We start from the raw sequence: 24,964 nt of genomic DNA on the forward strand, positions 1-24,964 counted from the left end.
AAGAACAACAAAATAACAATAATCACTCAAATTTCAAGATGCATATAAATAATAAATTTTGAAATTTTGAAAATCAATCGCGTGACCGACTAGACATAAAAAATATTGACTTATTATGGAGCCTAAACAAATATTGTTGGTCTTCGAAGAACTACAAACAAATCATAGCCGTTTAAGTCTCTTGATAACCTATTTAATGAAGATATGCAATAGGAAAGTTAACAGCTAGGTGACGACAGTTGCATACGTCAGCGCAGCAGGAAGCGAAAGTGGCATATGAGGAGTAAAGACATGCATACACGTCAGCGCATCAGGCAGCGAAAGGGGTATATGAAGAGTAAAGACATGCATACACGTCAGCCCGGCAGGCAGCGAAAGGGGTATATGAGGTGTAGGTTTAAGAGTCAATCATAATTGGCAGTGGTAGTCATTCAGCACAACCAATCAAAATCGCGCCAACAAAGAAAAATATATAACTATCTTCATTGTTCAGCACAATCTTGTACTATCGTGTACAAATGGGATGAAACTGAACAGTCGTAATTTGTTCAAGTACAATGCAGAATACTAGCCCAAAAATTGATGAAGTAAAATTTGAATTTTACCTCTGATGATAGTAAGATTTTTAACTTGAGATGAATCATTTCCCAGTCTATTCTTTGCTTCACAACGATATGAACCAGCGTTATTGAAGTTGACAGATTGAATAATGTATGTCTTATTATTGCTGATAACTGCACCATTATGATAAATAGTGTAGGTTGGTTCAGGATAACCATCTGATTCACAGGTTATTGTCACATTTTGACCTTTTTTTACTGACATTGGACTGATGGTAATATTGGTTTGTTGTGGTGGATCTGTATAGAATAAAATTAAATTCAATATTCTACACAAACGTTTATAATGAGATCTGAAATGCTGTCTTACAAACTTACAAGCAGCTTTCACTGTCACTTCAACAGATTTTTCATCTTTAAAACGTGGATCATTATAACTTTGTGCTTTACATGTGTAATTTCCACCATCATTTAATGTAACATTAGTGATTACTAATGTCTTACTTACAACTCCAACATCACCAATTATGTTGTTATCTTTATTAAACCATGTGACATTAGCAGGAGGGATACCTCCTTCACCTTTACATACACATGATACATTATCACCTTCATTGACAACCAGAGGTGTTGAACAATTAATTACCACTGTAGGTTTCACTGAAATTAAAACAGAAAATATTCCTTTCTTAAATTAGTTATGAAAAGAAAATTAATAATGACGGTATTCGTTAGTGTTAGGTGCATTTTCTTAGGAGTGTTGGATCGATGCCCTAACCAGTCACAAGCCAGCACGAAGCCCGCTTATCAGTAGCTAAAGTCCAAATTAGTGGAAATCTTCCACTAAACTGATATCAATGAGATTTTTGGATTAAACCGCTGCATTATTAACCAATTTGCTTAATAAAAATTTCATTTGTAAAAAAGACTTTGATGTTGCAAAAGAACAACAAAATAACAATAATCACTCAAATTTCAAGATGCATATTAATAATAAATTTTGAAATTTTGAAAGACCATCGCGTGACCGACTAGACATAAAAAGTTTGACTTATTATGAAGCCTAAACAACTATCATTGGTCTTCGAAGAACTATTGGTCTAAGGCTCTTGATAACCTATTTAATGAGGATATGCAATAGGCAAAGTTAACAGCTAGGTGACGACAGATGCATACGTCAGCGCAGCAGGTAGCAAAAGGGGTATATGAGGCGTAGGCTTACGAGTCAATCATAATTGGCAGTGGTAGTCTTTTAGCACAACGAATCTAAATCTCTATTAATCTCTACAAAGAAAAATATATTACTATCTTCAATTGTTCAGCACAAACTTGTACGATCGTGTACAAATGGGATGAAACTGAACAGTCGTAATTTGTTCATGTACAATGTAGAATACTAGCCCAGAAATTGATGAAGTAAAATTGTAATTCTACCTCTGATGATAGTAAGATTTTTAACATCAGATAAATCATTTCCCAGTTTATTCTTTGCTTCACAACGATATGAACCAGCGTTATTGAAGTTGACAGATTGAATGATGTATGTCTTATTATTACTGATAACTGCACCATTATGATAAATAGTGTAGGTTGGTTCAGGATAACCATCTGATTCACAGGTTATTGTCACATTTTGACCTTTTTTTACTGACATTGGACTGATGGTGATATTGGTTTGTTGTGGTGGATCTGTAAAGAATAAAATTAAATTCAAAATTCTACACAAACGTTTATAATGAGATCTGAAATGTTGTCTTACAAACTTACAAGTAGCTTTCACTGTTACTTCAATAGATTTTCATCTCTAAAACGTGGATCATTATAACTCTGTGCTTTACATGTGTAATTTCCACCATCATTTACTGTAACATTAGTGATTACTAATGTCTTACTTACAACTCAACATCACCAATTATCTTGTTATGTTTATCAAACCATGTTACATTAGCAGGAGGGATACCTCCTTCACCTCTACATACACATGACACATTATCACCTTCATCCACAACCAGAGGAGTTGAACAATTAATTACCACTGTAGGTTTCACTGAAATTAAAACAGAAAATATTCCTTTCTTAAATTAGTTATGAAAAGAAAATTAATAATGAGAGTATTCGTTAGTGTTAGGTGCATTTTCTTAGGAGTGTTGGATCGATGCCTAACCAGTCACAAGCCAGCACGAAGCCCGCTTATCAGTCGCTAAAAGTCCAGATTAGTGGAAATTTTCCACTAAACTGCTATCCAATGAGATTTTTGAACTAAGCCGCTGCATTATTAACCAATTTGCTTAATAAAAATTTCATTTGTAAAAAGACTTTGATGTTGGAAAAGAACAACAAAATAACAATAATCACTCAAATTTCAAGATGCATATTAATAATAAATTTTTAAATTTTGAAAATCAATCGCGTGACCGACTAGACATAAAAAATATTGACTTATTATGGAGCCTACACAAATATTGTTGGTCTTCGAAGAACTACAAACAAATCATAGCCGTTTAAGTCTCTTGATAACCTATTTAATGAAGATATGCAATAGGAAAGTTAACAGCTAGGTGACGACAGATGCATACGTCAGCGCAGCAGGTAGCAAAAGGGGTATATGAGGCGTAGGCTTACGAGTCAATCATAATTGGCAGTGGTAGTCTTTTAGCACAACGAATCTAAATCTCTATTAATCTCTACAAAGAAAAATATATTACTATCTTCAATTGTTCAGCACAAACTTGTACGATCGTGTACAAATGGGATGAAACTGAACAGTCGTAATTTGTTCATGTACAATGTAGAATACTAGCCCAGAAATTGATGAAGTAAAATTGTAATTCTACCTCTGATGATAGTAAGATTTTTAACATCAGATAAATCATTTCCCAGTTTATTCTTTGCTTCACAACGATATGAACCAGCGTTATTGAAGTTGACAGATTGAATGATGTATGTCTTATTATTACTGATAACTGCACCATTATGATAAATAGTGTAGGTTGGTTCAGGATAACCATCTGATTCACAGGTTATTGTCACATTTTGACCTTTTTTTACTGACATTGGACTGATGGTGATATTGGTTTGTTGTGGTGGATCTGTAAAGAATAAAATTAAATTCAAATTCTACACAAACGTTTATAATGAGATCTGAAATGTTGTCTTACAAACTTACAAGTAGCTTTCACTGTTACTTCAATAGATTTTTCATCTCTAAAACGTGGATCATTATAACTCTGTGCTTTACATGTGTAATTTCCACCATCATTTACTGTAACATTAGTGATTACTAATGTCTTACTTACAACTCAACATCACCAATTATGTTGTTATGTTTATCAAACCATGTTACATTAGCAGGAGGGATACCTCCTTCACCTCTACATACACATGACACATTATCACCTTCATCCACAACCAGAGGAGTTGAACAATTAATTACCACTGTAGGTTTCACTGAAATTAAAAACAGAAAATATTCCTTTCTTAAATTAGTTATGAAAAGAAATTAATAATGAGAGTATTCGTTAGTGTTAGGTGCATTTTCTTAGGAGTGTTGGATCGATGCCCTAACCAGTCACAAGCCAGCACGAAGCCCGCTTATCAGTCGCTAAAAGTCCAGATTAGTGGAAATTTTCCACTAAACTGCTATCCAATGAGATTTTTGGACTAAGCCGCTGCATTATTAACCAATTTGCTTAATAAAAATTTCATTTGTAAAAAGACTTTGATGTTGGAAAAGAACAACAAAATAACAATAATCACTCAAATTTCAAGATGCATATTAATAATAAATTTTGAAATTTTGAAAATCAATCGCGTGACCGACTAGACATAAAAAATATTGACTTATTATGGAGCCTACACAAATATTGTTGGTCTTCGAAGAACTACAAACAAATCATAGCCGTTTAAGTCTCTTGATAACCTATTTAATGAAGATATGCAATAGGAAAGTTAACAGCTAGGTGACGACAGATGCATACGTCAGCGCAGCAGGCAGCGAAAGCGGTATAGGAGGAAAAAAGACATGCATACACGTCAGCGCAGAAGGCAGCGAAAGGGGTATATGAGGAGCAAAGACATGCATATACGTCAGCGCAGCAGGAAGCGAAAGTGGCATATGAGGAGTAAAGACATGCATACATGTCAGCGCAGAAGGCAGCGAAAGGGGTATATGAGGATAAACATGCATAATGTCAGCAGCAAGCGAAAGTGGCATATGAGGATAAAGATGCATATATTCCAAACGAAAGAGGAATGAAAGTATATATGAGGAGGAAAGAAATGACATGCGTCAGCGCATCAGGAAGCGAAAGTGGTATATGAGGTGTAAACATGTGACAGCCAGCGGAGCGAAAGGAAAGGTATATGAGGTGGATACATCAAGCAAGTCAGCAGGCAGCGAAAGAGGCAGCATGAGGGAGTAAAGATATGCACATCGCCAAGCGCAGTGGAGGGTAAAGGCAGGGTCAGGGCAGATGTGGAAGGAATGAGGAGTAAAGCAGAATAGTGATGGACAAGTGAGGGGTATGAGGAGGAAGACATGCATAAACGTCAGCGCAGCAGGAAGGAAAGTGGCATATGAGGAGTAAAGACATGCATACACGCAGCCGCATCAGGCAGCGAAAGGCATGGTTAAGAGTAAAGACATGCATACACGCACAGCCCGGCAGGCAGCGAAAGGGTATATGAGGTGTAGGTTTAAGAGTCAATCATAATTGGCAGTGGTAGACCATTCAGCACAACCAATCAAAATCGCGCCAACAAAGAAAAATATATAACTATCTTCATTGTTCAGCACAATCTTGTACTATCGTGTACAAATGGATGAAACTGAACAGTCGTAATTTGTTCAAGCACAATGCAGAATACTAGCCAAAATTGATGAAGTAAAATTTGAATTTTACCTCTGATGATAGTAAGATTTTAACTTGAGATGAATCATTTCCAAGTCTATTCTTTGCTTCACAACGATATGAACCAGCGTTATTGAAGGACAGATTGAATAATGTATGTCTTATTATTGCTGATAACTGCACCATTATGATAAATAGTGTAGGTTGGTTCAGGATAACCATCTGATTCACAGGTTATTGTCACATTTTGACCTTTTTTTACTGACATTGGACTGATGGTAATATTGGTTTGTTGTGGTGGATCTGTATAGAATAAAATTAAATTCAATATTCTACACAAACGTTTATAATGAGATCTGAAATGCTGTCTTACAAACTTACAAGCAGCTTTCACTGTCACTTCAACAGATTTTTCATCTTTAAAACGTGGATCATTATAACTTTGTGCTTTACATGTGTAATTTCCACCATCATTTAATGTAACATTAGTGATTACTAATGTCTTACTTACAACCCAACATCACCAATTATGTTGTTATCTTTATTAAACCATGTGACATTAGCAGGAGGGATACCTCCTTCACCTTACATACACATGATACATTATCACCTTCATTGACAACCAGAGGTGTTGAACAATTAATTACCACTGTAGGTTTCACTGAAATTAAAACAGAAAATATTCCTTTCTTAAATTAAAGTTATGGCAAAGAAAATTAAGTAATGACGTATTCGTTAGTGTTAGGTGCATTATCTTAGGAGTGTGGATCGATGCAACAGTCACAAGCCAGCACGAAGCCCGCATATGAGTAGCTAAAGTGCAAATTAGTGGAAATCTTCCACTAAAGATATGAAGAGTAAAGACATTAAACCGCTGCATTATTAGCCAATGGGCTATAAGTAAAACATGCATTTGTCAAAAGACTTTGGTATATGAGGAGTAAAGACATGATACACGTCAGCGCAGCAGGCAGCGTAAGAGGTATATGAGGAGTAAAGACATGCATACACGTCAGCAGGCAGCGAGAGAGGTATATGAGGAGTAAAGACATGCATACACGTCAACGCAGCAGGCAGCGTAAGGGGCATATGAGGAGTAAAGACATGCATACACGTCAGCGCATCAGGCAGCGAAAGGGTATATGAAGAGTAAAGACATGCATATACGTCAGCGCATCAGGCAGCGAAAGGGGTATATGAAGAGTAAAGACATGCATACACGTCAGCCCGGCAGGCAGCGAAAGGGGTATATGAGGAGTAAAGACATGCATATACCTCAGCGCAGCAGGAAGCGAAAGGGGTATATGAGGTGTAGGTTTAAGAGTCAATCATAATTGGCAGTGGTAGTCATTCAGCAAAACGAATCTAAATCTCACCAACAAAGAAAAATATATAACTACCTTCATTGTTCAGCACATTCTTGTACTATCGTGTACAAATGGGATGAAACTGAACAGTCGTAATTTGTTCAAGTACAATGCAGAATACTAGCCCAAAAATTGATGAAGTAAAATTTTAATTTTACCTCTGATGATAGTAAGATTTTTAACTTGAGATGAATCATTTCCCAGTCTATTCTTTGCTTCACAACGATATGAACCAGCGTTATTGAAGTTGACAGATTGAATAATGTATGTCTTATTATTGCTGATAACTGCACCATTATGATAAATAGTGTAGGTTGGTTCAGGATAACCATCTGATTCACAGGTTATTGTCACATTTTGACCTTTTTTTACTGACATTGGACTGATGGTAATATTGGTTTGTTGTGGTGGATCTGTATAGAATAAAATTAAATTCAATATTCTACACAAACGTTTATAATGAGATCTGAAATGCTGTCTTACAAACTTACAAGCAGCTTTCACTGTTACTTCAATAGATTTTTCATCTCTAAAACGTGGATCATTATAACTCTGTGCTTTACATGTGTAATTTCCACCATCATTTACTGTAACATTAGTGATTACTAATGTCTTATTTACAACTCCAACATCACCAATTATGTTGTTATGTTTATCAAACCATGTGACATTAGCAGGAGGGATACCTCCTTCACCTCTACATACACATGACACATTATCACCTTCATCCACAACCAGAGGAGTTGAACAATTAATTACCACTGTAGGTTTCACTGAAATTAAAACAGAAAATATTCCTTTCTTAAATTAGTTATGAAAAGAAAATTAATAATGAGAGTATTCGTTAGTGTTAGGTGCATTTTCTTAGGAGTGTTGGATCGATGCCCTAACCAGTCACAAGCCAGCACGAAGCCCGCTTATCAGTCGCTAAAGTCCAGATTAGTGGAAATTTTCCACTAAACTGCTATCCAATGAGATTTTGGACTAAGCCGCTGCATTATTAACCAATTTGCTTAATAAAAATTTCATTTGTAAAAGACTTTGATGTTGGAAAAGAACAACAAAATAACAATAATCACTCAAATTTCAAGATGCATATTAATGATAAATTTTTAAATTTTGAAAATCAATCGCGTGACCGACTAGACATAAAAAATATTGACTTATTATGAAGCGTAAACAAATATTGTTGGTCTTCGAAGAACTACAAACAAATCATAGCCGTTTAAGTCTCTTGATAACCTATTTAATGAAGATATGCAATAGGAAAGTTAACAGCTAGGTGACGACAGTTGCATACGTCAGCGCAGCAGGCAGCGAAAGTGGCATATGAGGAGTAAAGACATGCATATACCTCAGCGCAGCAGGAAGCGAAAGTGGCATATGAGGAGTAAAGACATGCATACACGTCAGCGCAGCAGGCAGCGAAAGTGGCATATGAGGAGTAAAGACATGCATATACCTCAGCGCAGCAGGAAGCGAAAGTGGCATATGAGGAGTAAAGACATGCATACGTCAGCGCAGCAGGCAGCGAAAGGGGCATATGAGGAGTAAAGACATGCATACACGTCAGCGCATCAGGCAGCGAAAGGTATATGAGGAGTAAAGATACGTCAGCGCAGCAGGAAGCGAAAGTGGCATATGAGGTAAAGACATGCATACCTCAGCGCAGCAGGAAGCGAAAGTGGCATATGAGGAGTAAAGACATGCATACGGCAGCGCATCAGGCAGCGAAAGGAGTATAAGAGATGCATATATCAGCGCAGCAGGAAGCGAAAGTGGCATATGAGGAGTAAAGACATGAATACCTCAGCGCAGCAGGAAAGTGGCATATGAGGAGTAAAGACATGTACATCGTCAGCCGGGGCAGCGAAAGGGTATATGAGGTGTAAAGACATACACACGTCAGCGCAGCAGGCAGCGAAAGAGGTATATGAGGAGTAAAGACATACATACGTCAGCCGGCAGGCAGCGAAAGAGGTATATGAGGAGTAAAGATGCATACACATCAACGCAGCAGGCAGCGTAAGGGCATATGAGGAGTAAAGATGCATACACGTCAGCGCATCAGGCAGCGAAAGGTATATGAAGAGTAAAGACATGTATACATCGTCAGCCCGGCAGGTAGCGAAAGGTATATGAGGAAGATTACGCAAGTCAGCCCGGCAGGCAGCGAAAGGGGTATATGAGGTGTAAAGACATGCATACACGTCAGCGCAGCAGCAGCGAAAGAGGATATAAAGATAAGCATACATCGTCAGCCCGGCAGGCAGCGAAAGAGGTATATGAGGAGTAAAGACATGCATGCACGTCAACGCAGCAGGCAGCGTAAGGGGCATATGAGGAGTAAAGACATGCATACACGTCAGCGCATCAGGCAGCGAAAGGGGTATATAAATAGTAAAGACATGCATACACGTCAGCCCGGCAGGAAGCGAAAGTGGCATATGAGGAGCAAACATACACGCAGCAAAATAACGTCAACGCAGCGCAAGCGAGGAAGTCGCATATGAGGAGTAAAGACATGCATACACGTCAGCGCATCAGGCAGCGAAAGGGTATATGAAGAGTAAAGACATACACGTCAGCCCGGCAGGCAGCGAAAGGGGTATATGAGGAGTAAAGACATGCATACAAGTCAGCCCGGCAAGCAGCGAAAGGGTATATGAGGTGTAAAGACATGCATACACGTCAGCCCGGCAGGCAGCGAAAGAGGTATATGAGGAGTAAAGACATGCATACACGTCAACGCAGCAGGCCGCGTAAGGGGCATATGAGGAGTAAAGACATGCATACACGTCAGCGCATCAGGCAGCGAAAGGGGTATATGAAGAGTAAAGACATGCATACACGTCAGCCCGGCAGGCAGCGAAAGGGGTATATGAGGTGTAGGCTTAAGAGTCAATCATAATTGGCAGTGGTAGTCATTCAGCACAACCAATCTAAATCGCGCCAACAAAGAAAAATATATAACTATCTTCATTGTTCAGCACAATCTTGTACTATCGTGTACAAATGGGATGAAACTGAACAGTCGTAATTTGTTCAAGTACAATGCAGAATACTAGCCCAAAAATTGATGAAGTAAAATTTTAATTTTACCTCTGATGATAGTAAGATTTTTAACTTGAGATGAATCATTTCCCAGTCTATTCTTTGCTTCACAACGATATGAACCAGCGTTATTGAAGTTGACAGATTGAATAATGTATGTCTTATTATTGCTGATAACTGCACCATTATGATAAATAGTGTAGGTTGGTTCAGGATAACCATCTGATTCACAGGTTATTGTCACATTTTGACCTTTTTTTACTGACATTGGACTGATGGTAATATTGGTTTGTTGTGGTGGATCTGTATAGAATAAAATTAAATTCAATATTCTACACAAACGTTTATAATGAGATCTGAAATGCTGTCTTACAAACTTACAAGCAGCTTTCACTGTCACTTCAACAGATTTTTCATCTTTAAAACGTGGATCATTATAACTTTGTGCTTTACATGTGTAATTTCCACCATCATTTAATGTAACATTAGTGATTACTAATGTCTTACTTACAACTCCAACATCACCAATTATGTTGTTATCTTTATTAAACCATGTGACATTAGCAGGAGGGATACCTCCTTCACCTTTACATACACATGATACATTATCACCTTCATTGACAACCAGAGGTGTTGAACAATTAATTACCACTGTAGGTTTCACTGAAATTAAAACAGAAAATATTCCTTTCTTAAATTAGTTATGAAAAGAAAATTAATAATGACGGTATTCGTTAGTGTTAGGTGCATTTTCTTAGGAGTGTTGGATCGATGCCCTAACCAGTCACAAGCCAGCACGAAGCCCGCTTATCAGTAGCTAAAGTCCAAATTAGTGGAAATCTTCCACTAAACTGATATCAATGAGATTTTTGGATTAAACCGCTGCATTATTAACCAATTTGCTTAGTAAAATTTCATTTGTAAAAAAGACTTTGATGTTGCAAAAGAACAACAAAATAACAATAATCACTCAAATTTCAAGATGCATATTAATAATAAATTTTGAAATTTTGAAAGACCATCGCGTGACCGACTAGACATAAAAAGTTTGACTTATTATGAAGCCTAAACAACTATCATTGGTCTTCGAAGAACTATTGGTCTAAGGCTCTTGATAACCTATTTAATGAGGATATGCAATAGGCAAAGTTAACAGCTAGGTGACGACAGATGCATACGTCAGCGCAGCAGGTAGGAAAAGGGGTATATGAGGCGTAGGCTTACGAGTCAATCATAATTGGCAGTGGTAGTCTTTTAGCACAACGAATCTAAATCTCTATTAATCTCTACAAAGAAAAATATATTACTATCTTCAATTGTTCAGCACAAACTTGTACGATCGTGTACAAATGGGATGAAACTGAACAGTCGTAATTTGTTCATGTACAATGCAGAATACTAGCCCAGAAATTGATGAAGTAAAATTGTAATTCTACCTCTGATGATAGTAAGATTTTTAACATCAGATAAATCATTTCCCAGTTTATTCTTTGCTTCACAACGATATGAACCAGCGTTATTGAAGTTGACAGATTGAATGATGTATGTCTTATTATTACTGATAACTGCACCATTATGATAAATAGTGTAGGTTGGTTCAGGATAACCATCTGATTCACAGGTTATTGTCACATTTTGACCTTTTCTAACTGATATCGGACTGATGGTGATATTGGTTTGTTGTGGGGATCTGTATAGAATTAACAAAATTCAATATTCTGTAAACATTTATAATGAGATTTGAAATGACGCCTCGCAAACTTACATATAGGTGTCACTGTTATTTCAATGGATTTCTCATCTCTAAACCTTGGATCATTAAAACTTTGTGCTTTACATGTGTAATTTCCACCATCATTCACTGTAGCATTAGTGATTACTAATGTCTTATTTACAACTCCAACATCACCAATTATGTTGTTATTTTTATTAAACCATGTGACATTAGCAGGAGGGTTACCTCCTTCACCTCTACATACACATGACACATTATCACCTTCATCCACAAACAGAGGATTCGAACAACTAATTGTAACATTTGGTTTTACTAAAAGAAGAGAAGACAAATTGAAGACATCGTTTTACATAACACTATCTAACAACAATACAGTCAGTTAAGAATCAAGTTTGTTAAAAACATTTTCATCCTCGAGATTTTACCAAAAAATTACCTGCAGGGTAATGAACATTCATGAATTTTTAGTAACAATGAACTAAGGGGATTTTTATATGAGCCCGGCTAACCAGGATTCAGTGAGGCGTTAAATGATTTCGAGTCATTAAAAGGAGGCAAAACTTTAAGCTTATAAGTAATTTTTATAAAAATTACAATTGCCCTTAAAGCGCAAAAAGTCACTCTTTAACATTCTCTAATTAGGCCGAACTGGTTGTTCAAATTTTAAATGTTTTGCGTAGTTATTAAATCAGAATATTGCGAAATTGCTCGAGAAGATTTATCTGACGACAAGTATTGAATCGTTTCCATTTGCCAGAATCATTCAAGGCCTCATTGAATCACAGTTAGCCGGGCTCATATGAACAGCCCTAAACCCAGCAAAATGTAATTTGAATTTAAATTGCAGTTCCTTTTTCTTATAAATTATTTAAACTAACGTAGCTGAAAAATTTAACTGTGTAATTCTGTCTTTTGACTGCAAAAAATGTTTTCTGGAAGACATTGTTCTCTTTCTTTTCTTTATCAACTTTGTAGTTATGAAATGTAAAACTAAAAAAATTCATCACAATACACTCACCGTGTCTAAGTTATTTTGTGAAATATGGAGGTTATGTCTAAGAAGGTAACTCTCGTCCTTTTTTACTGATGATATCATTAGGCTATTAAAAGGCCAAACATGTTTACTTTCAAAAAAATTGTCGTGCATTTAAAATGATCGATATAAATCATATTGTAATTATATTAAATATTCAAATACCAATTACTAAAATTGATAAAATATGAAATAATAAAAACAGGAATGACTTACTTGCAACGAAAACTCTGACTTTAGATATAAAAGGAGATAACGCACTGTCCTTTCTTGCTAATTGAAACTCATACGTTCCATCATAACTATGAGTGATATTTCTTAATTGCAGCGTTGAAGGTTTGTAGACGTCATAATTTGGAAGAATTTGTGAACTGGACTTGAATACATTAAAGTTCTCAAAGACAATGGCCAATCGCGTTTGTGATGAACCATCATTACTACCAGTAAAATACCAATTTCTAATGTCCAAATCACTTTCACTATCATTAAATGTCCACGTTATACTGTGTGTTTCTCCAGGTAGAAATGTAAAATTTGTGCCAGGGGGAGGTGATTGAATTATTCCTATGACAAGAAATGAAAGATAAATGTATAAAATCTAATAACGTTTAATTCATTTTAATTCATTAAATATCAATTATTAAATAAAAACAGTAGCAAAGGATAGATAACAGAAACATATAAAACAAAATTAACATATAGAACAAGGCTCGGACTAACTCCAATTTAAGGGAATTGCCATTTCAACCCTAGGTGACCCCTGGAGGTCTGTTACGCGAAATTTTCTTATTTTTATTACGTAAATGATTAATTTAATTTTCAATACTCCTAATAAAAATTGTGGCATTTTTCATTTTGTTGATGAAAATTTACTTATTTATTTTAACTATTTTTAGGAGGGTCCAAATCATCTGAAACACTGTACACAGAGATGTTTAATCACTGAACTAATGTTGGATGAAAATTACACAAGAAATGAAGACAGTGGATAAAGATACAGTTGACACAATATCAAGTACTACCATGAATAAAATACACAGTAGACGGAGTGAAGATGAACATTACTTCAACCAGATATGAAAAGACAGCAGTCACTTTCCAACTATGATGCATATGAGAGAAATTATGAACACCCTACAGTCTCTGGGTTTCCAAAAAAATTGTGTAATTGATAACTAAATTTTTTTTGGTTAAAATTGAGCTGTACAAACTAGTGTGACAGCATCAAGACCAAATGTGATCTTTTACTTACATGTCGACTTGTTGGTATGAGAACAATAGATAAATAATAACAGACATATAAATATTCAATAATTTATAATTTAGATTTGCACTTCAGCCACATAGAGCTGCATATTTTATAATGATGAAACACATTTGGCTTTATTGTACAAGAACAAGTGCTATCACTTTTTACCACAAAAGATTCTGTTGTCGAATCATCAATGAGATATTCTTACTTCTTTGCTCAATAATCATTACATGCATGTATTTATAAGGTAAAGAACATTCTTTGTCTTCTAAAATACTGCCAGGTATTGCTTTTAAATTATTTCATTCAATGCAGAACTGGTTATGGTCATTGTACACATACTGAAGAATTAAGTGAGTATTTTAGTCAATATATCTTAAATTTCTAAGCAAATTCCACAGTTTTATTTGACAAAAATAAACATTAACTTCCTTAATGATCTAATAAAAATAATAAATACCTTGACAAGATGAAATCCAACAGAACAAAACAAATGAAAGGAAGCCAAACTTTTCCATCTTGTATTCAGTCTGTAAAGGTAAAGGTGAAGATGCAACTTAAATAAAATCACAGAACTACTACATAAATATATGATGTATTCCTTCATATTTTATGTATATTTTTGATTTCCTATAACCATTAATATTGAAGAAAACAAGAGCATCAGTAAAACTTCCTAAATTTTCGATAAAAAACATCCTCTGTTGTTGCCAGAAAACAAGATTTTTGTTTTGTACTTTTGGAAGTACTAAAGAACTTTCCACTATGATACATCTCAGACAACTCTTAATTCCACAGGAAATGCCGTGAAATGTCAATAAAATTATTTACAAATAATCTTGTCCAACAATATTTGTTAACATTTTAAATGATTCACTTTACCTTAAACAATACTGAAGTAGCTAAGCTGGTGAAAAATCTTCACGTATTTCTTAAATAAACCGGCTAATTTTCCTTATTTCACATAATTTACGCATCTCATGTTGTGCAAATATTTATATAAGTAATGAAAAGAATTTAAACGCCGTGACAACGCTGTCATATGTAACAGAGCGATCATATTTTATCAAAACCTTTCTCATGACAAGCCACACAAATTGCCCAGAGTTGTTTTAAAAAAAGAATACCAGCCACACAATCTTTATTCTGTAATTTTATCCTTACATATGACTTAATGGTGCTTTTAGATGAATGTATAAATTGTGAAAGCATACTTCGACACGCTGTGCCAATATCCATTTTTTAGTTGATTACAATGCTCTTGAAGACGATGAGCATCCACAAGTGGATTTGGTAAGAAAATCATTGTGAAAAATAACATCTGTATAAATCGCTTTTGCTGAAATATTCTTAGTAATTTTCACAATTTTAATGCACAATTTAAAATTTCTTATACTTTGTCTACAAAGAATTCCAGTTAGGAGGGGGGGGACTTTGGAATCGCCAGGGGCCCTGGGAAAGCTTGATCCACCCCCCTGCTTACCCTATCTATCTTACCAATGATCTTATCCTGCAGTTTTAGCTGAAAATACCAAACGTGGCTAGATTGAGAATGTTCTTGACGAGTCCCAGGGGGCATGCATCACTGATAAATTTTTGATTTCGTAAAACAGTGAATCAAATGACAAATAACCAAGTTGTCCTTTAACTTTTACCATTTCAACCTAAGCGACTTCAATTCAGATGGTTGGACTGCAAACTTCTGTTTAGCAAAGGACTGTACATGGATGACGTCAGACGACTTTGCTCTTTTTAATCGGGTATATTAGAATTTAAAATTGTTTAAAAAAGAGCAAATACCATGGTGAATGGTTAAAATAATAACGTAATAGTTCTTAAAAGATGTGTTTAAAACCAGAACACTAAACTCAACAAGTCACCAAAACAAATTCAGAAATTAAAAGTACTACAGTATTGTTCTATAATTTCTTTTAATCGTTGTATTTACATTGTTTTACCATTAGCTTAGAATCTTAAATGAAAGAAAATTTTACAAAATTTGGGGACAATATAGAATTGCAAATCCGGTTTAAAATAAAGCGTCAATACAGATCGGATTAAAATTTCATGCAACGCTACCAAGCTGAACTTACTTTGCTTTGATTTACGACAGCAGAAAATGACAACAACTATAATGGCGACAAGGAAAACCGCTCCAACAGCAATACCAACAATCAGAGCAATATTTGGTCCATCATCATCATCATCTTTAACTGTAGAATTATTGTTACCATTATCTTTGCTTGTAGAAGTATTTTGGCTAACTTAAATAAAGAGTTGTGAACTTTGATAAATTTTATCAAACAGTCTTCTTGACGACCCACCAAATTCAAACATTAATCAATAGCTTTTAAATAGGTCTAGCAAATAGTTTGAAATAGCCAGAATGAAACAATGCGATATGCAAAAAAATAAAATTCACAATACACACTAAAGTTAGTGTCAGGTCATACGTAAATTGATAAATTAATAAAAAGTTTAAAACAAATGGTGAGACACGCTCTCCATAAATGATGTTCCACATAAAAGAATTAAAGAAAAACGTTAAAAAGTTACCGTTGTTAGTGGGAGTTGAACTAATTGATGACGTCAAGGTAAACGTCATCAATGACGTAATTATCGACGATGATAGACTGAATGAGCTTAATATAGGAGCTAGCACAATTACAAAATTGTTCAAATGAGAATGATTCCAATATTGAAATTCCTTCAATATTGAAATGCGTGCCACCAAATCATGAAAATTTGCTAGTTTGAAATTCCAGTCATTCAAGCAATTCACGCCAAGTAATCTATTTACAATTAATGAACTCTAGGCAATTTACGTTTATAAACACTTTAATGATTATACTGGGAAATACAGATAAGTTAAACATATTTTTACTGATAGTCATTGAAGAATATATATACATAGAAAAAAATGTTATGGTTAATGCAGCATGCAGACATTGCCAGTCTTTGCTTTACCACACGAGCCAGTAAAAAGTTATGTAATCAGAGCAATCTTCGTTGTTTACTGAAATTTTATTGTTATAATGGTATTCAAGCGCATTCAAGAAGTCTAATGCTAATTACAAAAGATAAACATCGGTCTTTCACCTTTGCTACCAAGAAAGTTCGTACATAATGCAAAATAAAAGTCCAACAAGTGATAAGCTGAGGTTCTTAATTTTACCTTCGTTAACAACAGTGAGAGGTTGAAACTGAGAAAAATCATTCCCCAGTTTATTCTTTGCTTCACAACGATATGAACCATTGTGATTGAAGTTGACAGATTGAATGATGTATGTCTTATTATAACTGACAATACGTATACTACCAGCATCTTTATGATGAATAATGAAGGTTGGCGGAGGAAACCATCTGATTCGCAGGTTTTATTCACACTTTCACCAATTTTTGATAGGGATATGTTCGTACTTCTTGGTTTATCTAAAATTTAAAATTGAAAATTCTACGTATTTCACAATTTGAAAACCTTATTGCAAAAGTACTAAATATATAAGTTCGCAACTTACAATTCACTATTATTTCAATGGATTTTTCGTCAATGAAACGTGGATCATTAAAACTTTCAGCTTTACATTTGTAACTTCCACGATCCTTTGGTGAGGCACCAGTGATTACTAAAGTCGCACTTTCAACTCCAAATCTACCAACTGTTGTGCTATCTTTATCAAACCATGTGACTTTAGCAGGAGGGTTACCTCCTTCACCTCTACATACACATGACACACCATCACTTTCATTCACAAACAGAGGAGATGAACAGTTAATCGACACGTTTGGTTTGACTGAAATTAAAGACAGAATCATAATAATAGTCATGATAGAAACAATAGGGTATTTATTTGTAAGCGTCAGTGAGACAGGGGTAAAAACCGGAAGAGGAATGTCGCATCTGTAAAGAATAAAATTTATTGTTGTATGTGCTGTGTATGTCAAACTTGATTTGAAAATAGTACTGTAAACTAATTTCTTACAGAATGAAGAAATATACCTACTTTCTTTGCTTAAAAAGACATCGTAGTCGCGACTACGAATTTTTACAAAACATCGTACTCAGATTGATGACGGCTACGTGTTTTTGTTGTCGCAACAATGTTTTCGCGCCAAAATGACGTAAATGGTACTCGTAGTCGTACTCGTAGTCTTTGCTAAAGCTCCCTATTATCGCAAAATTTCATTTGACTGCTCTCCTTTGAGTTAACATTAAACATGTTTTATACATTTGTGATTAGGTAGTTCATATTTTTAAAATTCAACTCTCCTCCATTTTCCAGTAGGCTTCATGACATTATCGCAAAATTTCATTTGACTGCTCTCCTTATCTGAGTGGCTAATACACAATTTAATCCATACTTTTAGAATCGACCATAACATGGGCCACATGACAGCCCAAACAACCGCTAAAACTTAAAACAATAGCATGAAGCAGGGCTGAAGGTATATGGAATTATGGAAAAAACCAGTGAACTGGTTTATGAAAACCAATCAAAGAAAATTTGCAAATCAATCATAAACACATGTTAGTGGAAAAATTAAAACGGTTGTCTTATCGAATTATTGATAATTCATAAAAAAAATAAAAGATGTTTTTTCGTGTTTGCATTGGCTTATGTAAACTTCGGAGACGTTTGAAAAAAGGTTTCCTCGGTTTCCATAAGCCTGTGCAAACAAGGTAAACATCTTTTATTTCTCAAATATCTTATAACTCCATAACTTACATTTCACTTGTATATCAATGGATTTTTCATCTCTAAAACGTGAATCATTATAACTTTCTTTATAACTTTCTGCTATACATTTGTAATTTCCACCATCATTCAATGTAACATTGGTCAATACCAATTCCTTACTCTCTTCTCCAGTACCATTAACTGCTGTGTTATTTTTATCAAACCATGTGACAATAGCAGGAGGGTTACCTCCTACACCTCTACATACACATGACACATTATCACCTTTACTCACAACCAGAGGTGTTGAACATTCAATTATCACGTTTGGTTTAGCTGAAAACAAAAACAGAAAATTTTCACTAATTATAATAAAGAAAATGGACGCTAAAACACTCTTCTTCTAAACATAACGAAAAAATAAAGGTTTAGGAATTTTTCTTAAATTACAAGGATTTAATAAACTTCCAACTAATAGCTGAAAATGTTTCTGTCACAATTAATGCAACGCTAGTTAAACAATAAGAAGTCCTGCGTTTTTGTTGCCAATTTTGTGATAAGCATTGCGCTGACACATACTATTTAGCATAATAAACCTGCTCCAGGAAAGAATTGCATCTACTTTGAAGTAGCAATCCAAAGATACTGCAAAACTTCAAACATCTTCAGTTTTTTTAACTTGCAGTTTGAGTTAACATTAAACATGTTTTATACATTTGTGATTAGGTAGTTCATATTTTTTTAAAATTCAACTCTCCTCCATTTTCCCGTAGGCTTCATGACATTATCGCAAAATTTCATTTGACTGCTCTCCTTATCTGAGTGGCTAATACACAATTTAATCCATACTTTTAGAATCGACCATAACATGGGCCACATGACGGCCCAAACAACCGCTAGAACTTAAAACAATAGCATGAAGCAGGGGCTGAAGGTATATGGAATTATGGAAAAAAACACCGGCACACGCCATGTCGTTAACCATTTAGGGTTGCACATCGTTTGAATATTTTTTAGTTCCCACAAACGATATACGCTGCACCCCCTGGTCTATTTTTATCTACAATTCTAAACCAAATGCTGTGGTGTTGCAGTGGCGGACTGACCTGTTCATGACTTACTAGGAAAACTCAGAAAGGAGTGCTTGTTTGTAGCAAGTAGCTATTTGTAGGGGAGAGGGGCTGAAGTGCATGTGCTGCTATATCGAGTATAAATTATTGACAGCTACTTGGCTATACCAAGTTAAGGCGAGAACTCAAATGAACTACATAACTAATAAAACGAAAAATAAGATTTTGAGGATTTTGTTCTTTGAGAATTGCATGATGTTCCCAGCACTAGGCTAGTCCATATCACTTGCTTGCACCATTGAACAAAATGTTTTAACGTAAAATACTATGCTAGAAGTAACAAAAAAGCTTTTAGGCTAACAAATTGTAAGCAATTTTAAATAGCGTAGACTACTCAAAAGCTGAATGTCAATAGAAGTTTACTAATACACGTTGATGCTTTTGCATTTTGCCATTGTAGCAATACTATCTTTATCCTGTTGTACTTTAATAGGCTTACCAGTGTTTTATTTACTATTTTCCGGAAAAAGGGCCAACGCAAAAGAGCATATGAATGCGTGGAGCCCCGGGAAACTTCCGGGTGTCTTAATAGGGCAGTCTGCCTCTGTGATTTTGTAATTCTTGGATTGCAAACTACCTCACAGTCGCCATGCTGGATAATTTTAACGAAGGACTTTCCTTATTTACAATGTAAATTTCATCCAACATGGCGAGCATTATTTTTCTCTTACTCCCAGGGGGATGGTTGTAACCCACCAATAAATACGTTCGGCAAACTGCTTATATATAGCTACATTACTTTATAAACCATGCTTTATGATAAAGGGGAGGAAACTCTGAACTTTCAAAGAACAGAAAATTAGTTATCCTGCTTTCTTTGTTTACTATAAAAATGGCCGTTGAGTTTGCAATTCAATTTTACAAAAGTGCTTACAAATAAAGAAAATAGATGTACACCGCACTTAACAACTGTTTAGATGAAACAGCTCTATTAATTTGACATATCTGAGTGCGGTTTGTCAAGTAAGATGTCAATAAAGATAAAGCATTTCCGTTTATGCCATACAGTTTAAATTTATTTAGTAAAATTTTACGATCAACAGTGTCGATAGCCTTTTAAGTCAATGAACACAGCAAGGTTGAATAATTTTGTCAATATTTATATACCAGCTATTGGTACAATCTAGTAAGGCTGTAGCTGTTGAATGATGCTTTCGGAAGCCAAATTGGGAGTCACGTAGTAAGTGAAATTTCGTTAAGTGATCATAAAGTTGCTCGTATAAAATCCTCTCCATAATTTTGCTGACTGCCGGTAAAACAGAAATCGCTCTGTAGTTGGTTGGCAAATTTTTGGCCGTTTTGAACAATGGAATAAGTCTAGCAATTTTCCAATTATTAGGAAAGTTACAAGATGTAATAGAATGGTGAAATACTAATGTCAATGAGTCAGCAATAATGGGCGCAGCTAATGGAAATTTTGTCAATACCAGTAGATTTTTTATAGGAGAGACTACATAACATTTGATAGTTTACTTTTGGTTACAGGTTGAAAATTTGAAAATTCCGATTTGGGATTTTTCATAAACTCTTGAAAGTTACAATTTAATGAGTTAAGTTTTTCAGTCAATTCAGACCCAATTTTTGAAAAATATAGATTGAAACCCTCAGCAATATCCTCGGAGTTTGTCAGATTGATGCCATCTATACTTAACTCATTGACATTGCCCCGTCTGTTTTGACTGCCGAATAGATGGTTGATTGTTTTCCAAGTCTCTTTTGGTTTGTTCTTTAGACCAGCAATTGTCCTTGCATAATAATTTTGTTTAGCTTTTCTCACTTCTATGTTGTTCACTTTATCCCTTAGTTGCTTAAGCATATTCCAATCAGTTTTATTCTTGTTTATGATGGCTTTTCTCTTGAATGCATTTCTGTCAATAATAAGTTGTATAATGTACCTTGTAACCCAAGGTACATTGATTTTCTTATGTTGTATAGGAGCATGTTTATTAAGTACTTCATTAAATAGCGTTTTCCATAAATTCCACATGTCGTTGGGATTATCAGCAAAATAAAATATGTGCTCCAAATGCTGATAAGTTAAATCTTCAATAAATTTTTCACTATTGAAATTTTTCATGTTTCTAATTTCAACTGTATTCTCATTTTGTTTTTTTTGAAAAGTTAATTTTCCTAACCGCAAATATCATGTTATGGTCAGAAATTCCATTATGTATGACGCCAGAATGGGAAATATTGTCTGGGCTATTAGTTATTACATGATCAATACGAGGTTGACAGTGTTACTCGCGTGGACAATTAATGAGTTGAGAGAGTTGATACAATTCATATAGAGATATAATTTTCTTTGTTGGTGTAACAGGTTCATGTTTAAGCATGTCGCAGTTAAGATCACCAAGAATATATAATTCTTTATGTTGATCGTCAAATTGTTTGATTAATTTTTCAAAATGCAAAAAGAAATCATTAGGAGAGTAAGGTGGCGATAAATAGCACTACCAAAAATTGGTCTCCCAATTTGTTCAAGTGGAGATTGGAGCCATTAAAGTGATTTTGCCAATATTTTCGTTATTTATAAAAGAAACATTATGTTTAGAGCATAATTTGTAGATGAGAGAATTATAAAAGCCATTTTATTTAAGGAAACCTTGCCATCAAATCTTTTACAACACTTGAAATTCCCACTTTACCTGCTAACTTCTTCGAACTTACAATCAAGGTTTCTAAACCTGTGGCAACTTCATCAGCACTACTATTGACAAGATCATTAGTACCAACATGAATAATAATAGTACCATATTTATTTTGGGGATCTCCAGGACATTTAACTGGATGTCCTTTTTTTGCACCACTGAAGGAGTGGCAGGTAGATTTCCTCTCGCTGCCCAGGAGATCTTTTTGGATCTATATGTTTCAACATTGAGTCACCAATGATAAGAGTTGACGCAGCTAAATAGTTATGGGTTTTGGACAGTTATATTTTGGTCGTCGTTAGGAGTGTCAATTTTAATTTGGTGAACTTTTTCTTCTGTTTATTGTGGTAAGCATTCAGTTGAGATTGAGTTTTTTGTCAGTTTGCTCGTTGTCTTCATTAGGATTGCCAATTTTAATTTGAAAACTTTTCCTTTGCTTACAGCGGTAAGCATTCAGTTGGGACTGAGTTGACTGAGTGAGGCATACTTCCATTGACGTGTGCTAACTGTCGGAGCTACGTGATTTTCCTTGAGGGATTTATTGTGGAGATTTCCAAATCTATTTACTAGAGGAAGAGGATTAAATGTTGGTTTTGTTGATGGTCTTGGTTTGATTCCTACGATTGACATCTATCCAAGCATTTTGATTGTTATCAAGGAGAGACAAGATTCGATTGTTGTCTTCTCTTAGCATGCTAATAGAAAATTTCAAATGGTCAATCTCGGCTGCCATTTTCGCGTTGTCGACTAGAAGGACGGCTTTTTTGTTATCATCGTTTTTCGATTTTTCTTCTAAAATACGTAGACGAGTGAGGATTTGGTCGAGTTTACTTGCATTATCGTCTATGTCTAACTTTTCTGAAACAATTTTGTCTGTGCTGGGTAACGTTAAAACAAATGTCTCGACATTAACAACGCGCGCGCAAAATTTTGGTTCTTTATCATTAGGTTCGGTGCACGTTTCATTTTCTTTAGTCTTGTTTCCGTTATCTTTGGCAGATCTTTCTGGTGGAATATCTTTTTTTTTGGTTTTATCTGTTTTGGGCAATTTCAGAATCAAGCTTTTAAAATCAGCATCTGTAAGCGTGGATAGACTGTTCTTTGTTCGGCGAGACATAATAGTGATATTACCAGTTGATCAATTGATATCAAATTTTATAACACTAAAGTCGAAAGTGGTATCAAAACGTCGAAAGTCATATCAATAACTAATTTTGTCCTATACTCAAATGTAGTAAAATCTGTGATACAAGCACTTTAACATAGATTATTCAAATCAAAAGATACCTTATAATTTTCTTTTAAATTAAAACAAAACAAAACAAGTCTTCGCATTTGTCTTCGCTCAACGGCTCAAGTATTTAGCTATAGGATTCCAGACTGCGGTCATATATCGTATAATTACGCCCGATGCTACAGCTACTCAGATTACATGAAAGGCTTGGATAACCCCGCTGCTAAGTTTAAAATAATAAATACAACTTACTTGCAATAGACACGTTTACAAATGAGTCAATAGGATCGGGAGTTAAGTAAATTTATAAACACCAATGTAACTTTGAGTAATATTCTTTAACATTAGAGTTGCAGGTTTAAAACTTCAACATCTAAACCAAATGACTTAAGGACTGATGTATCATATTTGGGTCTCCATTATTGCCACTTATTGTTACAATTGCATGAGTTGCAGAAGCATTGTCAAATGTCCTAAAGATCCAACTCCGAAAAAGAAAGTTTGCAACGACACAATAACAGTTATAAACGTTTCTTCGGCAAAATATTCAGGCCAAATTTCCCCCATTAAATACTTAGAACAATGCATACAATACAAGAAAGATTGAAATAATTAAAACTTACCAGCAATATAAACATTTATTTTGATGAACTAGTAGTAGAAGTGAAAATACTAAATGTAAATTCACCATTGTAACTTTGATTTACATTCTTTAGCCACAAAGTTCCAGGTTTAAAAACTTCAAATGTTAAAGGTGATGCTGAATATCGGGTATGTCACTATTAATAGAATTGCTGCAATTTGTTGAGAGGAAGATGAACCACGAGGTGTAAAACTCCAAACCCATGCATTAATGTTTCCATAACATTTAATGTCCAAGTTATATTGTGAGAAGATCCAGGTAAAAATACAAATCTTTGACCATCAGGTGGAGATATTATTCTTCCTGAAATTAAAATTTAGCTGATATCTATGACTGATAAAAAGATAGTTTAGGGAAAAATACATCTTCTACTAACATAACAAAAGTAATTGATTTTCTTAATTCAGGTTCTATTCAAAAATTGTGAATGAAAAAATAAACTAATTAAATATTACTAATACAACAACTAAAAATACATCAAAAATCATTTAAGTAAAAAAGAAATGGTTATTTGAAGTTAAATACCTTTGGCAAGACCAAGAAATGTGATCAATGTAACAGTCAAAAATACTAAATTTGTCTTTACCATTTTTACTAAAAAATTAAATGATGAATTTTAATGCTTATAATCTTTGAAAATAAAATTATGAGTCAACATTGTTAGTGCTGTGAAAATTCCGGTTTTTCAGCTGCGGCTTGTCATTTCTGAACTGGTAAAAATAGCCGGCGCTGCGGCCCATCTCCAGTACACAGAACTAAACATGGTGCATCAAAAT

General features: G+C 34.8%; 2 protein-coding genes and 2 long non-coding RNA genes across 4 annotated transcripts in view; all 4 read right to left on the reverse strand.

The window, feature by feature from the left end:
* Nucleotides 1-24,964, reverse strand: part of LOC124452309 (hemicentin-1-like) — a 275,710-nt gene that overhangs the window by 1,219 nt on the left and 249,527 nt on the right. Inside the window, exons 19-30 of the mRNA XM_047002889.1 lie at nucleotides 9,880-10,134; nucleotides 7,416-7,550; nucleotides 7,269-7,364; nucleotides 6,936-7,190; nucleotides 5,594-5,713; nucleotides 3,930-4,007; nucleotides 3,727-3,822; nucleotides 3,395-3,649; nucleotides 2,521-2,607; nucleotides 1,995-2,249; nucleotides 1,134-1,220; nucleotides 606-860 (exon numbers count right to left, since the gene is read on the reverse strand). Of these exons, the coding sequence (XP_046858845.1) occupies nucleotides 606-860; nucleotides 1,134-1,220; nucleotides 1,995-2,249; nucleotides 2,521-2,607; nucleotides 3,395-3,649; nucleotides 3,727-3,822; nucleotides 3,930-4,007; nucleotides 5,594-5,713; nucleotides 6,936-7,190; nucleotides 7,269-7,364; nucleotides 7,416-7,550; nucleotides 9,880-10,134 (1,974 nt within the window). The remainder of the gene's footprint in view (nucleotides 1-605; nucleotides 861-1,133; nucleotides 1,221-1,994; nucleotides 2,250-2,520; nucleotides 2,608-3,394; nucleotides 3,650-3,726; nucleotides 3,823-3,929; nucleotides 4,008-5,593; nucleotides 5,714-6,935; nucleotides 7,191-7,268; nucleotides 7,365-7,415; nucleotides 7,551-9,879; nucleotides 10,135-24,964) is intronic.
* LOC124451731 lies at nucleotides 5,672-5,888 on the reverse strand. Its single transcript, XR_006950630.1, has 2 exons — nucleotides 5,792-5,888; nucleotides 5,672-5,713 (listed from the first exon to the last, which is right to left on the reverse strand). It is a non-coding gene; the product is annotated as an uncharacterized LOC124451731 (long non-coding RNA).
* On the reverse strand, nucleotides 11,387-24,193 carry LOC124451738. The gene is made up of 4 exons (XR_006950638.1): nucleotides 24,169-24,193; nucleotides 18,789-18,866; nucleotides 11,597-11,800; nucleotides 11,387-11,521 (listed from the first exon to the last, which is right to left on the reverse strand). It is a non-coding gene; the product is annotated as an uncharacterized LOC124451738 (long non-coding RNA).
* On the reverse strand, nucleotides 11,807-15,236 carry LOC124451715. Its single transcript, XM_047002337.1, has 5 exons — nucleotides 15,016-15,236; nucleotides 14,312-14,381; nucleotides 12,816-13,163; nucleotides 12,585-12,666; nucleotides 11,807-11,878 (listed from the first exon to the last, which is right to left on the reverse strand). The coding sequence occupies exons 1-4, from the start codon at nucleotides 15,088-15,090 to the stop codon at nucleotides 12,662-12,664; spliced, it is 498 nt and encodes a 165-aa protein (XP_046858293.1). The 5' UTR covers nucleotides 15,091-15,236; the 3' UTR covers nucleotides 11,807-11,878; nucleotides 12,585-12,661.

Source organism: Xenia sp. Carnegie-2017, unplaced genomic scaffold (assembly GCF_021976095.1).
Source record: "Xenia sp. Carnegie-2017 unplaced genomic scaffold, XeniaSp_v1 HiC_scaffold_24, whole genome shotgun sequence".
Lineage (NCBI taxonomy): Eukaryota > Metazoa > Cnidaria > Anthozoa > Malacalcyonacea > Xeniidae > Xenia > Xenia sp. Carnegie-2017.

What these genes read in the sequence shown, in the direction of transcription:
- LOC124451715 (XM_047002337.1), bottom strand. Translation starts at nt 15,090, where the DNA reads ATGGATATTGGCACAGCGTGTCGAAGTATGCTTTCACAATTTATACAT. An exon ending in AAAGCACCATTAAGTCATAT is followed by an intron (nt 14,382 to 15,015) that starts GTAAGGATAAAA and finishes TTACCTTTACAG; the next exon opens with ACTGAATACAAGATGGAAAA. An exon ending in TTGGATTTCATCTTGTCAAG is followed by an intron (nt 13,164 to 14,311) that starts GTATTTATTATT and finishes TTCTTGTCATAG; the next exon opens with GAATAATTCAATCACCTCCC.